At 43.2% G+C, this 14032-nt stretch overlaps 2 protein-coding genes across 2 annotated transcripts; one reads left to right on the forward strand and one right to left on the reverse strand.

The window, feature by feature from the left end:
• Positions 1–3964: 3964 nt before the first annotated feature.
• Polr3k (RNA polymerase III subunit K) lies at positions 3965–10427 on the reverse strand. The gene is made up of 3 exons (XM_003478403.4): positions 10220–10427; positions 8683–8770; positions 3965–8160 (listed from the first exon to the last, which is right to left on the reverse strand). The coding sequence occupies exons 1-3, from the start codon at positions 10328–10330 to the stop codon at positions 8033–8035; spliced, it is 327 nt and encodes a 108-aa protein (XP_003478451.1). The 5' UTR covers positions 10331–10427; the 3' UTR covers positions 3965–8032.
• An 86-nt stretch (positions 10428–10513) lies between these two features.
• Positions 10514–13566, forward strand: Snrnp25 (small nuclear ribonucleoprotein U11/U12 subunit 25). Its single transcript, XM_003478065.5, has 5 exons — positions 10514–10715; positions 11662–11752; positions 11982–12087; positions 12565–12639; positions 13030–13566. Exons 1-5 carry the CDS (start codon positions 10674–10676, stop codon positions 13085–13087), a joined length of 372 nt encoding a protein of 123 aa, XP_003478113.2. The 5' UTR covers positions 10514–10673; the 3' UTR covers positions 13088–13566.
• The last annotated feature ends 466 nt before the right edge of the window (positions 13567–14032 follow it).

A 14032-nucleotide genomic window follows, 5' to 3' on the forward strand; every position in this document is an offset into this window, starting at 1 on the left:
ATATATGTGTGCCTGTGTTTATGTGAATGTATGAGTGTTCACGTACACGAGTGTGTACATGCATATACATGTGCTTGTGTGGGTACAGTGAGTCATAAAACTTTAAATAGATTTGGTTACCTCAGAGCTATAGCTGCCAAGTCTTAAGAAAGTCAATTTTCATGATGAGATAAAGTCAAAGGTTCAAGTCATGAAATATCTTAGCAGTAATCAGGAACATATATTTCTTTCTAATATTTAAACTTTTTTTGAGACAGGGTCTTGCAAAGCCCTTAAACTCACTATATAGTCCAGCAATCCTCTTGCCTCAGCCTCCCAAGTGCTGGGATTACAGGCATGCACCACTATGCCCGGCTGTAATATTTAAACTTTAATGAACATTACCCTTATATCTAATTTATTATAAGCACATATTTTTCTTCACTGAAGACATCTTTTCTCTAGTATCCTTACTAAAGAGGACTTCCTTCATTCCGTCTGGGTCCTTTTCAACTTCCCGAAGCCTTAATTTACTAACTCGAGACCAACAAGTCATACCACCAACATCCTGACCCCAGAAGTGGAGACCACAGGACAGGATAGGAAATAAGGAAATTCTGGAAAGAAAAAACCAGAGAAGAGCCCCAAATTCTGTATCTAAAGTCTATCTAAATCTGCTGGGCATGGTGCACTTCAAAAACGCCCAAAAATCGAAAAAAAATAGTTTACCCAAATATAGTCTCTGAATGACTCATGAACTTCAAATGTGCATGACAACTTCAAGTAGGCCAGCTAAGGTTGAAAAAAAACAGAAGTTTCAGCAGCTGCCCAACACAGAAATATGGTTTAGAGCCTGCTAAAACCAGGAGGAAAAAAAAGTCAACACTGTCCAGAGAAACATTGCAGCACCCATGGTCTCAACAATGTTTATCATTCACAGTTTTTCCAAAATAAATATAAATTAGAAATATGAAGAAATAGAACTTGAGAAGGAGGAAAAGAATGACAATAAAGACTGACTCCTAGAATCAAGTTGCTGGAAATAGAAAAAGATTTGTTGTTGTTGTTGTTGTTGTTGTTGTTGTTGTGACAGGGTCTCACTATGCAGTTCAGACTGGGCTTGAACTCACTACATAACCCAGGCTGACATAAACTTTCAAAGCTCCTCCTGCTTCAACCCCCTGAATGCTAGCATTAAGGTATGCGCCACCATACCCAGCAGAAATAGAAACAGTTTTAAAGCAGTTACTCTAATTACGCTAAAGGAAAACATACACTCCCAATGAATATGAAATATCAAAGAAATAAAAATCTTTTTAAAAATTAGCCAAAAGGAAAGCATGTCTGTGAAAAATACATTTTAAATAAAAGTAATAAATCATAACACTGCATAAAACAAAATGAAGCCCTGACTATACGGAATCCCCCAAAGACAGGCAATCGAGGTTTGACTGGGTTGTCAAAGGAAACCACATCCGAAAACACTCAGCAGAGGATGTCTGCAACAGCTGGCCCAGCGCCCTCTCTGGGCAACAGCACCCAAGTGGGAAGAATCCTAGACAGAGGAGCCCTACATACACAACAGCCAAGCAGGCCAGCTCACTCCACCTTGAGCCAGCATCTGTCACGCCTAGGAATCTACCCATGGACTGTCTGCCCAGACCAACATCAGTGCCTCTTCCCACTGAATGGATTCTCTCGGTCCTTGTGGCCCTTTCCTACCCTTCCACTTTTGGACCAGAGTCACTCTCTCAGTGCACTCTCAGGTCCAGCTGAGCCCCACTGAAGAATTGAGTCCTAACAGCCACCTCAGAGGCCTGCCACCACCTGTGACTGCAAGTGATAACCCAAAGGCACTGTCTGTATTGAATTTTGTGTTGAAGGTGGTAAAGATGTCAACATGAACTCTGAAAAATCCAAATTTACTTTCAGTTTTCTTGGAAGAAGTGATAATTTTAGATATTTAAATGAAATTAATCTTCACTGTATTGATCCAAAATGATTCTAAGCATAAAAGAAAGGATGATTAAAAAAGAATGGAAGATCAATTTTATGTTGTTGACAAACAGGATCTGGCCAACCATGACCTAGATCAGTGGTGACAAAGCTATGGCATGCATGACGCAGCTGGCTGTTTGGTCATGGAAAGCTCTAAGAGATTCGCCATCCCTGGCCTTGGTTAACAAAAGAACAAAATTTAATTGCCTTAAAGGGACTTCAATAATTGGAAGAGCAGCACTAAATCCAATGAAGACATATATTATTTTGATCATTTCTCTGAGATAATGAACACCCTGGGTAGTGATGAGCATACATATTAAGTGAAAGTAGATGGAGCAGATGATTTTTAAGATGATGATAGAAACAATGCCAAATCTGGGATAAGGTACTTTGTCATCACCTGGATTTTGAGAAATAAAAATAACTTCTCTCCAAGATGTCATAACAGAAAGAATTCCTGAGTTGAAAGCTCTAAAATGTAGATGCTGTATTTGCTTGCTTGCATTTTTTTTTTTGTCATCTTTTTGAGACAGGGTTTCACCGTATAATTCAGTCTAGCCTGGAACTGCCTATGTAGCCTAGGCTGACCTAGAATTTGCAGCAATCTTCCAGAGTGCTAGGATTATAGGCATGCACCACCATACCTGAACAGTTTGCTCCATTTTTTAACCTGGTTTGTTTGGTTGGTTGATTTTTGTTTTGTTTTTTAAGAAGGTATTTGAGTCTTACTATGTAGTTCAAATTGGCCTCAAACTTAGCCTCTGCCTCAGCCTCCTGAGTGCTGAGGTTATAGGCATGTGCCACCAAGTCTGGCTAAATCTGCTTGTTGTTTTTTATCTATTTGAGACAGGGTCTTGCTATGCAGTTCAGGCTGGCCTTGGGCTCACTTGTAGTCCAGGCTGGTCTCGAATGTGCAAAGATCCTCCTACCTCAGCCTCCCAAGTGCTGGGATTACAGGAGTGCACCATCATGCCCAGCACCCGCTTGTTTTTTCAAAAGACTTCACTAAGGATTGTTTGGGAGACTCTAGCCAAAGGAGTGATAGACCTGAGTGCAATAAGGAACAGACAGTTCCCATGCTCCCAGAATGCACGCTTAAGAGTTTACAGCAAGGCGCCTGCCTGGTAAACACAAAGTCAAGAGTTCATCACCAGTACCCAAAAAAAAAAAAGTTTGAGGGAAGAATTTACAGCAGAAGCTGCAAGACAACAGTCAGCAGAAGTAAAAGCAGTTTATGCTCAGAGATGTTTGCTTTAGTCATTGTGTCCCCTTGCCTTGATAAGATCAACACGTGTCATGTAACCCATTCTAGCCCTGTCCCAACAAAAACTCCTATACAATACGTACATGGCAAATGCTTTCGTCCTGTCTTTGCTCTCATGTCCTTGAGTTACAAATAAATAACCACAGAAGTCCTGGCTCACTGCAGCTTTCCTGAGACTTTGGAATCAGCTCCTCTGGGTCCTCTTGATAACTGAACTAAGTCTTGCTAGATAATAATCTTTTTCACATCCCGCCACAGTCTCACAAGTCAGCGAAGGCACTTTTTATATGAACATTTCCCAGACTTCCATGAAGCTGTGGAGGTTCTAGGCAACCGATACAGCAGTTGTGATGAAATAAGAACATTTCACCTAAGTCTCCTTTATTTCATAACAGTTACTGACATGATAGGAAACCCTCAGCTTAGGGAACAATAACTTTTACTTCAAAGTACCTTTTTTTTTTTTTGTACTGGAGATCAAACTCACGACCGCAGATTGCAAGGCAGGCACTTAGGCTGTTAACCTAAATCCCCAGCAAAATTTTGGTTCTTCAAAGTACTTTTTTTTTTTTTGTAACTAACTTTTAGACACTACTTGGCCCTTAAGCTTTTACATCTCTCAGGTCAAAAGAAAACTATATGCTGTTACTTTAGACTAGACATTTAGGCTAGATTAGAATTGGCTCTGTAGGTATGACGAATGAACAAGAAAAAGAAATGTTAATATGCAATTGGATTTTTTATTTTTATTTTTTGATTCAGTTTACATCCTTGCTCAAAAACCCCAATTTATGTTCATAACATTCTTTTAAATGTCTGTGTTCTAATAAATTGTTGCAAGACAAGGAAAGAAAGAAAATGCACTAAGGCAACACCTTAACTGACCCTCCCATCCTTCTCCCACAATAGAGATCCAGAGAAAAACAACATTCAGCCAGGGCGGCACAAGCCCCCAGTCCTAGCTACTTGATAGGCTAGAGCAGCATGGCAGGTTCTCAGCCACTTGTACATCTCATCAAAACCTTATTTTAAAGCTTAAACAAGAGGGAGAAAGATGCTGAAAATGTTTCGCAGTGCTCACCGGCTTCAATCTCCAGTACTATACTTTTAAAAAGTGTGTGCAGGTGGATGGGGAGACAAAAAAAGAAAAAGAGAGAAACAGACAATATCCACACGTGAGAAACCACCAAAGAGCACTAAGATACCACATACCTACAGAAAATCACCAGAAGCCAAGCGTATGTGCATGCATGTAATCCCAGCACTTGGGAAGCTGAGACAGGGATTGCTTTGAGTTCAAGGTCAGACCAGGCCACACAGTGAATTTAAGGCCAGCCTGAACTACACACACACAACAGCACAATGACAGATACATAAGGATTTTATATATGCTTAATTACATAAAATTATCACAGCTCTGAGGTGCAAGGGGATCAGCAAACTATACAGATCAAACCCAGACCACAATTTTTAAAATCAGTGACTTTAGAATGATTTGTACTTTTTTTTTTAGCAGTCCTGAGAATTGAACCCAGGGCCTCACATATGTTAGGCAAACACTATCACTGTGCTACACTCCCAGGCCCACTAAGAATTTTTTTTTTTTGGTACTAGGGACTGAACTCACGAACTCACACTTGCCAGGTAGGTGCTGTGATGCTGAGCTATATTCCCGGCTTCACTAAGAAATTTTTTAATGATTGTGAGATACATGAAAATAATATGAAGTTCAAACTGTAGTATCCAAACAGTTGCAGGGAGTGGTTGTGGTGGTGTCTTGGCTTTTTTCTGTTTCGTTTCATTTGGTTTTTGTTCTGTTTGATTTGCAGTACTGGGGACTGAACCGAGGAAGCACTAATCTACATTGGCACCTCCACTCGCCTTTTCATTTTACTGTGAGCCAAGCTCTCACTAAATTTGCCCTAGTTGGCCTTGAACTTGCACTCCTCCTGCCTCAGTCTCCAAAAAATCCAGGACTATGGAAATATGCCACTGGCCCTGGCTAGAGTTGCCTTTAATAAATATTTTCTGTTGTGCTAAAATACAACGTAAAATTTAGCATCCTGACCATCTTTTAAATGCACCATCCATTAGTATTAAGTACATACATATTTCTGCGAAACCATCACCATCATCCATCCATCTCTAGAATCCTTCTCATGTTGCAAAATTAAAACTACGTACCTGTTCACCATTATCCCGTCACCCAACCTGACAAATACTTGTTCTTTTATCAAATACTTGGCATCCATCCTTTTAGTTTCTATCTTTATGAACTTCACTACTGTAGGTTCCTTGTATTAGTGAAATCATTCACTTATAACTGGGTTATTTCTACACAGCCACCTCTGTTCTCTTCTGGCTACTACGGGGCATGTCTTTCCCATTCTTTTACTTTCATCCAGTATTTGGCTTTAGATCTAAAGTGAGTTTCCTATAAATGGCACAGGGTTGTATTAGACATGTAATTAGATAGTAGAAAACCTGAGGGACAAAGGGAATCAAAACAGTAGGCTTTGTTAATGACAGCTAAATAAAGAATCAGAAATCAAGACTTTAGGGTATAATAACTTATAACCATCTATTAGGTCTGAAAGCAAAATTATCCCTGCACAGCATGATGAAACCTTTAGATCAGAAGTGTACACAGATGTGCTGCATGGTCAGCCAAAATTTCAGCATCTTTGACTCTTACATCGGGGCAGCCAGACCTTCAGCATTCCTAGTTACTTCAGTCAAAGCCCACTGATAACACAAAAGTATAAAGTAACATTTCAAGAGCTACCTGTGGTTTATACTAAAGTGACTTAGATTAAATTTTTTTAATCCAGGTTTCTTTTAAAAATATGATTAAATCCCCTGGAACACAGCACTCAGGAGACTGAGGCAAGAGGATCATTGTGAATTAAAGGCCAGCCTGGGCTACACAGCAAGACCGGGTCTCAAAACAAACAAAAAATGAAAATACCCTGGGACAATATAGTATACTTCAAAGAAAACACTATCTGGAGAGGATAATACATTTTGCAACTGTAAAAGACAAGACATTCCAAGGTAACTTCTAAGGTAAAATATCCATAACTGTGGTTACCATTAAAACAATGTTGATCATCATAGCTCCCAAAGCCCCAGGAGTTGGAAAGAGAAATCCAAACTACTATTCTGTACAAAAGCCACCCTGGCTCTTGCCTGCCTTTTTGCCTCATGCTGTTTTCACTTTGCAGTAAATTCTTTGTTTTTATAACACTTTTCTGCCTTGACTGAAATCTTTCATCAAGAATGCAAGCTCTCCAATGCAATGTATTATAAATGTATACTGATAAAAAGTTAAAAAAAGAAAAAGAACACAAGGACCAAGGAGCCCTCCCACCAGTCCACAGTCAGAATATGGTTTAAGTAAAACATGACAAAGTATAATTGTATATATTTATGGAATACAAGGTGATGTTATGATTTATAAATGGAATGATTAAATGAGGTTACTTAATAAATCCATCAACTCAAATATTTACCATTTTTTGTGGTGAGAATATTCAAAGTTTACTCTTAGCAGTTTAAAAAGCAAATACAGTAGTCTTCAACTATTACTTCCATTTTCCAAGACTTCAGCTTGGAAAATATTATCATCAATCATGCTTTGAAAATATTAAATGGAAAATCCCCAAAATAAAACAATCCATGAATTTTTTTCTTGTTATTATTTATCTTGGGATAGGCTTTCTCAAAATTGCCCAGGCTCAAAATTGCCCAGGCTTGAACTTGGGATTCTCCTGTCTTACCCTCCCAGGTAGCTGGAGTTACAGGAATGTGCCACCACATCCAGCACAATTCATTAAGTTTTAAATTGCACACTGTTTGAGTTTGTGATGAAATCTCACCGTGTCCCCTCCATCCGGCCTGGGATGTGAATGCTCTCTGTCAGATTATTTTACTCTCACCCATTTGTCACTAGTGGCCATCTCAGTTACCACATCAACTGTCTTGGTGTCCCTGTGCTTGTCTTCAAGCAATCCCTATTTTACTAAAAGTCCCAAAACCCAAGAGGAGTGATGACAGCTAGGAATGGTGGGCACTTCTATAATCCTAGCCATCTGGGAGGCTAACACAGAAAGACTACAAGTTTGAGCCTCCCTAGGCAACTTGGTGAGACACTGTCTCAAAATTTAAAAAGGGTGGGTTTATACGGCTCAGTGCCAGTATCTCTGGGTTTTATCCCTAGCACTTAAAACACCAATGAAACAACAGTATTAAACTTAATTTTTTTGCTAGGCGTGGTGGCTCACATCTGTAATCCCAGCACTTGAGAGGCTAAGGCAGGAGGATCCTTGTGAGATTGAGGCCAGTTTAAGAACAGTCTGAACTTCATAGTGAGACGTCTCAAATAGACCAAAAAAAAAAAAAAAGAAAAGAAAAGAAAATGAAAAAGATAAATTTATTATGAAATACTCAGAACAAATTTTGATTAAGTTAAATATTTAGGAATATTTAATGAGCTACATTGTGCAAACAGTGCATACTGTTGGATGGTGGTAAAGAAATATCAACTGCCCAGTAAATGTAGAAGATTAGAAAAAAGGGACCTTAAACTGAGTGTAATTCCTTTCAGGTCTCTTCCCCACACACAAACTCCTTGAACATTAATGACTTCACTCATTCTAATTGGCAGATGGGCTACATTTTCTGACATACTGGATCTCCCTGCAAAAGGGTCAGCTTCTCATTATACCAGTAAAGACTCCAAGGACACACAATTCACACTCCCAACAGATCTTGAAGCAGCTCCACAGCCTAATCCCTCCAGCGGTGTCCGCACTGGGCATTGCAGCACTTGTAGAAGGTGGTCATCGGCTCATCTGCAGAGCGGGTCTGAAGCTGCATGAAGTAGGCACGAGGATGCTCACATTTGGGACATGGTTCTGGCAATGAGAAAAATCAAGTGTAGCTTAGTAGCAGACCACTTGCATAGCACACACAAGACCCAGGGCTCAATCCCTGGTACTGAAAGGGGTGAAAAAAAAAATAGGTTATAAAGCACCTCTCTCTTTCCTTCTCTTTCACATCTATGTCTATCAAATATTAATCAAGACTTAAAATATGCCAGGCATGGAGGCACAGATCTGTAATCCCAGCACTTGGAAGGCTGAGTTAGGAGGATCCCCTCAGTGCTTGGATCATAAAAGGGCACAACCATGTCCAGCTTTTAGCAGAGATTTCAAGAGATACAACCAAGGGCCTATAACAAGAGGTTACTCTGAGAATCTAACTCCAAAGTTTATACCAATAATGTTTGTGTAATAAATTTTAAATAATGAAAAATATATTTCCCATTTTTAGAAGCCCTCAACATATAAATAGATCACAGACTCTAACATGCAGAAATGGTAGTCAACAGCACCAGTTATCCACAGCTTGGCAAAGGAAAAGGTCTTTCCTCTCACCTGCAGTAGAGTCAACATTCTCCCAGGCTGCTGATCCTCCAAGTACATCATCCACTTCTTTCAGCTTTGGGTACTTCCGATTTGTCACCTAACAAAGACAAGCCTTCAGGCTCCAAGACAGTGAAGAGTACTAACATAAACCACCAAATCACAACTGGCCCCAAATGTCCCCTCAACTTCCTTTTCTCCACAAAAAGCAAAGAGATGCCAAACGAACAAAGTTCCTGCTCTCAGAGAACAACACATCATTGGAATATAGAGGTTCCAATGGGATGTTCTTCAACAAGATGAAATAGGTTCAGCTGTCAAACACCTCTGTAAAGATTGGAAGCACCAGAGGACATGGAAAAACAGTTTAGATGTGAGCTGCTTTTCTCCCATGCCTCTAAGACATTTGATAATCCAAGATGAAAGAAACAAAGACAAAGGAAGGCAATCAGTACCACTTAGCTGGGTGGCCCAGCCACTACTCCCAAGAAGAGAATTTCAAAGCAGGTCTTTCTCAAACTTTAACAGATATTCCTGAATTTTTTTTTTTTTTTTTTTTTTTTTTTTTTGTACCAGGGATGGAACTCACAACCACCTTGCCTAAGTGCAAGGCAGGCACTTATGCCACTGAGTTAAACCACGACCCCCATTCCTGAAATTTTAAGATGACATAAAAGCCCATCTTCCCATAGTTTCATACTGTAGAACCACACAGTTGTAAGGTGCAGTATGAAAACATTAGGAATGAGGGAACAGCAATATATCCTAACTTCTAAAAAGCAAAGTTAGATTATAAGCGAAAATTACAAGGTATATATACAAGTGTGCGTCATTCACACACCTACAGACATCATATTCTAGATTCCATTGCAGATGTTGAGTCTAGGACACAGAAGAAAACAAACAGAAGAAATCTCTGCTCTCCTAAGCTTATATCCGAATATTAATAAACAAGGTACATAAACTACTAAATATGTTAAGTAATGAACCTCATTTTTAAAAAGGAAGAAAAATAATAAACTGGAAGGAGGGGCTACAATTTTAAATAGGGCAATCATCTAAGTAGGCCAAGACCAATGAGCAAAGTGGCTATATAGGTAGGAAAATAACATGTGCTAAGCCCCAGTGGTACCATGTGCACAATGGAAAGGAGAGCCTCCGGGCAGGCCAGTGTCACTGAGGCTGGGACAAACGAGTAAGAGGAAGCACAGTGGAGCTGAAATCCGAGAAGCAACGTGCGAAACGGGCCCGGAAAGTCTTGGTGAACTGCTCTACGTTTCCAAGCACAGTTCCGACTGACTACGCTCTAACATTACGAATACCGCTAAGGGAGCCAGCATCTGAGCGCTGGGAGGAAGGGGAAGTCCCGGTGATTCAGGGAGTGGACGCGGCCTAACCAGGGGAAAAACACCAAGGGAGGAAGGGATGGACTCCGGGTGAGTTCGACAACAGAGCGCCCAGCGTCCGCCACCGAATGAGTGGTGACTGCGCGGATCGAGGTTGACTTGGGGCGTTGGAGACAGCAACCGCGCGAACCCTCAGGTCCCACCTTGCGGGTGATGTTGTGCACGTAGGGGCAAGTGTTGCAGGCGAAGCGATGACAGCGCTGCCCCTCCTCCACGATCAGCCCGTTTCCACACCCGGGGCAGAAGAGTAACATTGCTAGAACTCCAAGGGGTCCCACGTCAGCTCACTTAACAGATTCCACTCCACCAACCCCTTCGCCGTCCGCGCGCTCCCAACAGGCCTTGCGGCAGGTAGGTTCGCATCTCATTGGTCATTGCTACCGCCCTTCGGCGCACCAATGGCTGGGTTGTCTCGCTGGGGCGGGCTCAGTGTCTGCGCGTGCGCGCTCCAAAGCTCTAGCAGAACTGAGTCTCAAACTGGAGGCACTGGAGGGCCCTGAGGCCTCGCGTGGGCCGGAAGTGCTGGCGGATGACGAGGATGAAGAGGAGACGCTGCCGCACTCTGAGGCCGTGGACGTGTTCCAGGAGGGTCTCGCCATGGTGGTGCAGGATCCTCTCCTCTGCGACCTGCCGATCCAGGTACGTGTACTGCTCTATCAAAGCGTGCCTTGGAGCGGGGCGGGGCCCAGAGCCGCCCTAGTATTGAGGTTACAGTCGTCGGCTGACTTCTCCCCCAACATACACATTCCCCTGCCTAGCCTCTACTTTCTTTTCTTTTTGTTGTTGTTTTATTTACGTATTTACTTTGGGTGGGGTTTTTTGTTTGGTTGGTGTTTGTGCCTGGGATCGAACTCACGACCTCGAGCTTGCCAGGCAGGCGCTTATGTGGCTGAGCTAAATCCCCGGCCTATATTGGTCCTTTTGAGACAGGGTCTCGCTGTGCAGTTCAGTATCCTCCTGCCTCAGCATCCTGAGTGTTGGGATTACAGGCGTGCACCATCACGCCCGACTCTACTTTCTTGAATTCCCCCCGCCCCAATCAGGGATCACAACCTCACGCTTGCCAGGCAGGTGCTTATGCCACTGAGCTAAATCCCTAGTCCCTTTCTTGAATGCTTTAATTGAAGCTTTTTTAAAAATCATTACTTCTTGGTGCCTGGTGAATTTTACACACCTGCCTTACCCGAAGTCAGAAGCCTGGCTTGGATGGCAATGATCAGAGATTCAGAGGGAGAGTCAGCCCAAACATTCCAGTCCCATCCTTATGTGGGTTCATTCTCACCTGTTTCTTTGCCCCTCTTTCCAGAATCTATTCCCTCTGGATATTATGTATAAAAATGTGGAGGCCTGGGATGTAGCTCAGTGGTACAGCACTTGTCTAACAAATCTATCAGTACCACAAAAAGTAAAGGAAGAAGGATGACGAGACTGGGTGGGGTACTGAGAAAACTCTTAACGTAGGCAGCTCATTCTTCTTACCCTTCAGAAAATGAGGCATCATTTTTTGGCCATTATTAGCTTGTTTTTCTTTGCCATTTTCAGTGAGAGGGCCAAGGTTCCCACCTCAACTTTTGGTCTTTTCTAGGTTACTTTGGAAGAGGTCAACTCCCAGATAGCACTAGAATATGGCCAAGCAATGACAGTCCGAGTGTGCAAGATGGATGGAGAAGTAATGCGTAAGTGCTGTCTTCTCTTTATCCCTGACCTTGCAGGAGGACAGGTATTACCAGAATTAATCAGTGAGAAACTCAGGGTGCATCCCTAGGGTTACTGGGACAACCACAAGCCCACCCTGACCAACGGAGCAGAACCAGACAAGTTCTGGATTCTTTTCCTGCTGTCAGAAACTATGGCCATGGATTCCCACGTGGGTGTTTTCCCATTTATGTCCATTTGTGGTTGCAGCTGTGGTTGTAGTGCAGAACGCCACGGTTCTAGACCTGAAGAAGGCCATTCAGAGATATGTGCAACTCAAACAGGAGCGTGAAGGGGGCGTTCAGCACATCAGCTGGTAAGTGGAATGGCCCCTTCATTCCACCCTTTCCTGGGGCTGGTGTGGTGCTCCTGAGGGAAGCAGCTCTACATGTGCATAGCACCAGGGCTCTGCTACAATGATGACGATCATGAAGCATGCAGATGGAGCTAAGGGTGTTGTGTGCCTAGGGCCCCTACCTCCACTGTTGTTTCTAAATTCAGTCATCAGCATCACCCCACCTACATGATGGATTCTTCACTTGGAGGCACCTTTGGCCATTAGTATGCCTGGAAGTGGTGCCCTTAGTTAGGAAATATCCTTTGAGCTGATCAGCCCAGCCCAACCATCCACAGTACCTCCTTGCAGTTGCCTCAGTCCTGATGCATATGTTGTACAGGAGAAAAGCCCAGCTGTCCTTGGCCACATAGGCCTGTGTACCTCAACCCCTCATTCCCCAGTTCAGTTCCCCCTGCTTCAGGTAGAATGTGGTTTACTTGAGTCTCCCTCTTGCAGGTCTTATGTGTGGAGGACATACCATCTGACCTCTGCGGGAGAGAAGCTCACCGAGGACAGGAAAAAGCTCCGAGAGTAAGTTCAGGCCATGTCTTGAACTCTATAGGAGCATGTAGTCTGTTGCCCTCTAGTGCCCCCTACTCTGCTAAAGGGTACAGCAGGAATGTCCTTGACAGCATGAAAAGGCTCCCACAAGGAGCTCCCATGGGGCTCGCAGGTAGAGCAGCTCCAGGGCCCCTGCCGATTCTTACAATGCCAGAGAGAAGGGAAAAGGGAGCAGACATGATGTAAACACTGCCTGCTGGTACTTTATTGCCTGGGGGATGAGCGCCCCACCTCTTGGCTTCCCTTAATACCACACTGACCCTCACTTGTCCTTTCTTAGTCCTTCATAAGCCACAGTTTGGGGAATCACAGTCCTTCTATAGATCAGACATTACCTTTCCCTTTTTTTTTTTCCTCCAGTTATGGTATCCGGAACCGGGATGAGGTGTCCTTCATCAAAAAGCTAAGGCAAAAGTGAACCTCAATCAAGGACAACTTTATTCATGGTGGTTGAGCTTTCCCCAGCAAGACGGATTCCTTCTAGTCACTGTCCTCATAAAAAGGGAGTCAGAGCCAGGTGTGGTGACACACACCTGTAATCTCAGCACTCAGGAGTGTGAGGCAGGGGGATCATGGTGAGTTCAAGACCAGCCTGGGCTACAAAGTAAGCTCCTGGCCAGCCTGAACTATATAGCAAGACCTTGTCTCAAAAAGACCAAAAGAAAGAAAGAAAGGTGTTGGGGTGACTATATCCAGTATGCTCAGCAGGAAGTGTCAGTGTGTTCAGCGTGACTCCTGGGCCCCTAAGCTTAGATCCAGGACAGTGCAAGCCTCTGTGTCTGCTTACCTGTGAACTTGATCTAACCTTGTCATGGACTTAAAAACCCTGAGCACAGGGCTGGAGGCCTGGCCTTATCCTTATGTGTACAAATAAACCTATTTGTTTCATATTTTGAAGTGAGCAAGCCACAGTACCTGTGTAGGAGGGTGTGGACTTGCCCCTTAACACGGAAGGTTATGATAGAGAACTGGCACAGGTGAATCTTCAAAGTCCAAGAGACCACACCTGAGTCCTGTGGGCACACTACATGCCTGTTACCATGATCTCTATGGCAAGGATTTGTAAATAAAAGCTAAGCAGCTATTTTCTATTTGTGAAAAAACAAGGGCCTGTATCCCAGAGCCTGCTTTGGCAGTGAGCGTGTGAACAGGTACACCTAGGCTCCAGCCTCCACCCATAGGGCTCCCTAGAACAACACCTTCCCCAGCTCACTGGAAAGCAAGGCAGCATGGGGAGGAAATAGAAGCTGCTTGGGATGGAGGTGGGTTGCTTCCCACTGTGAGCATGGGGAAATATTGCAGCAGGTCTGTGTACCAGTCCCTCCTAGAAAGGGGGGGGCAAGGTGTACCCACCTGGCTGCAG

The sequence above is a fragment of the Cavia porcellus genome, unplaced genomic scaffold (assembly GCF_034190915.1).
Source record: "Cavia porcellus strain 051 isolate PalLab524CR breed Dunkin Hartley unplaced genomic scaffold, mCavPor4.1 scaffold_16, whole genome shotgun sequence".
Lineage (NCBI taxonomy): Eukaryota > Metazoa > Chordata > Mammalia > Rodentia > Caviidae > Cavia > Cavia porcellus.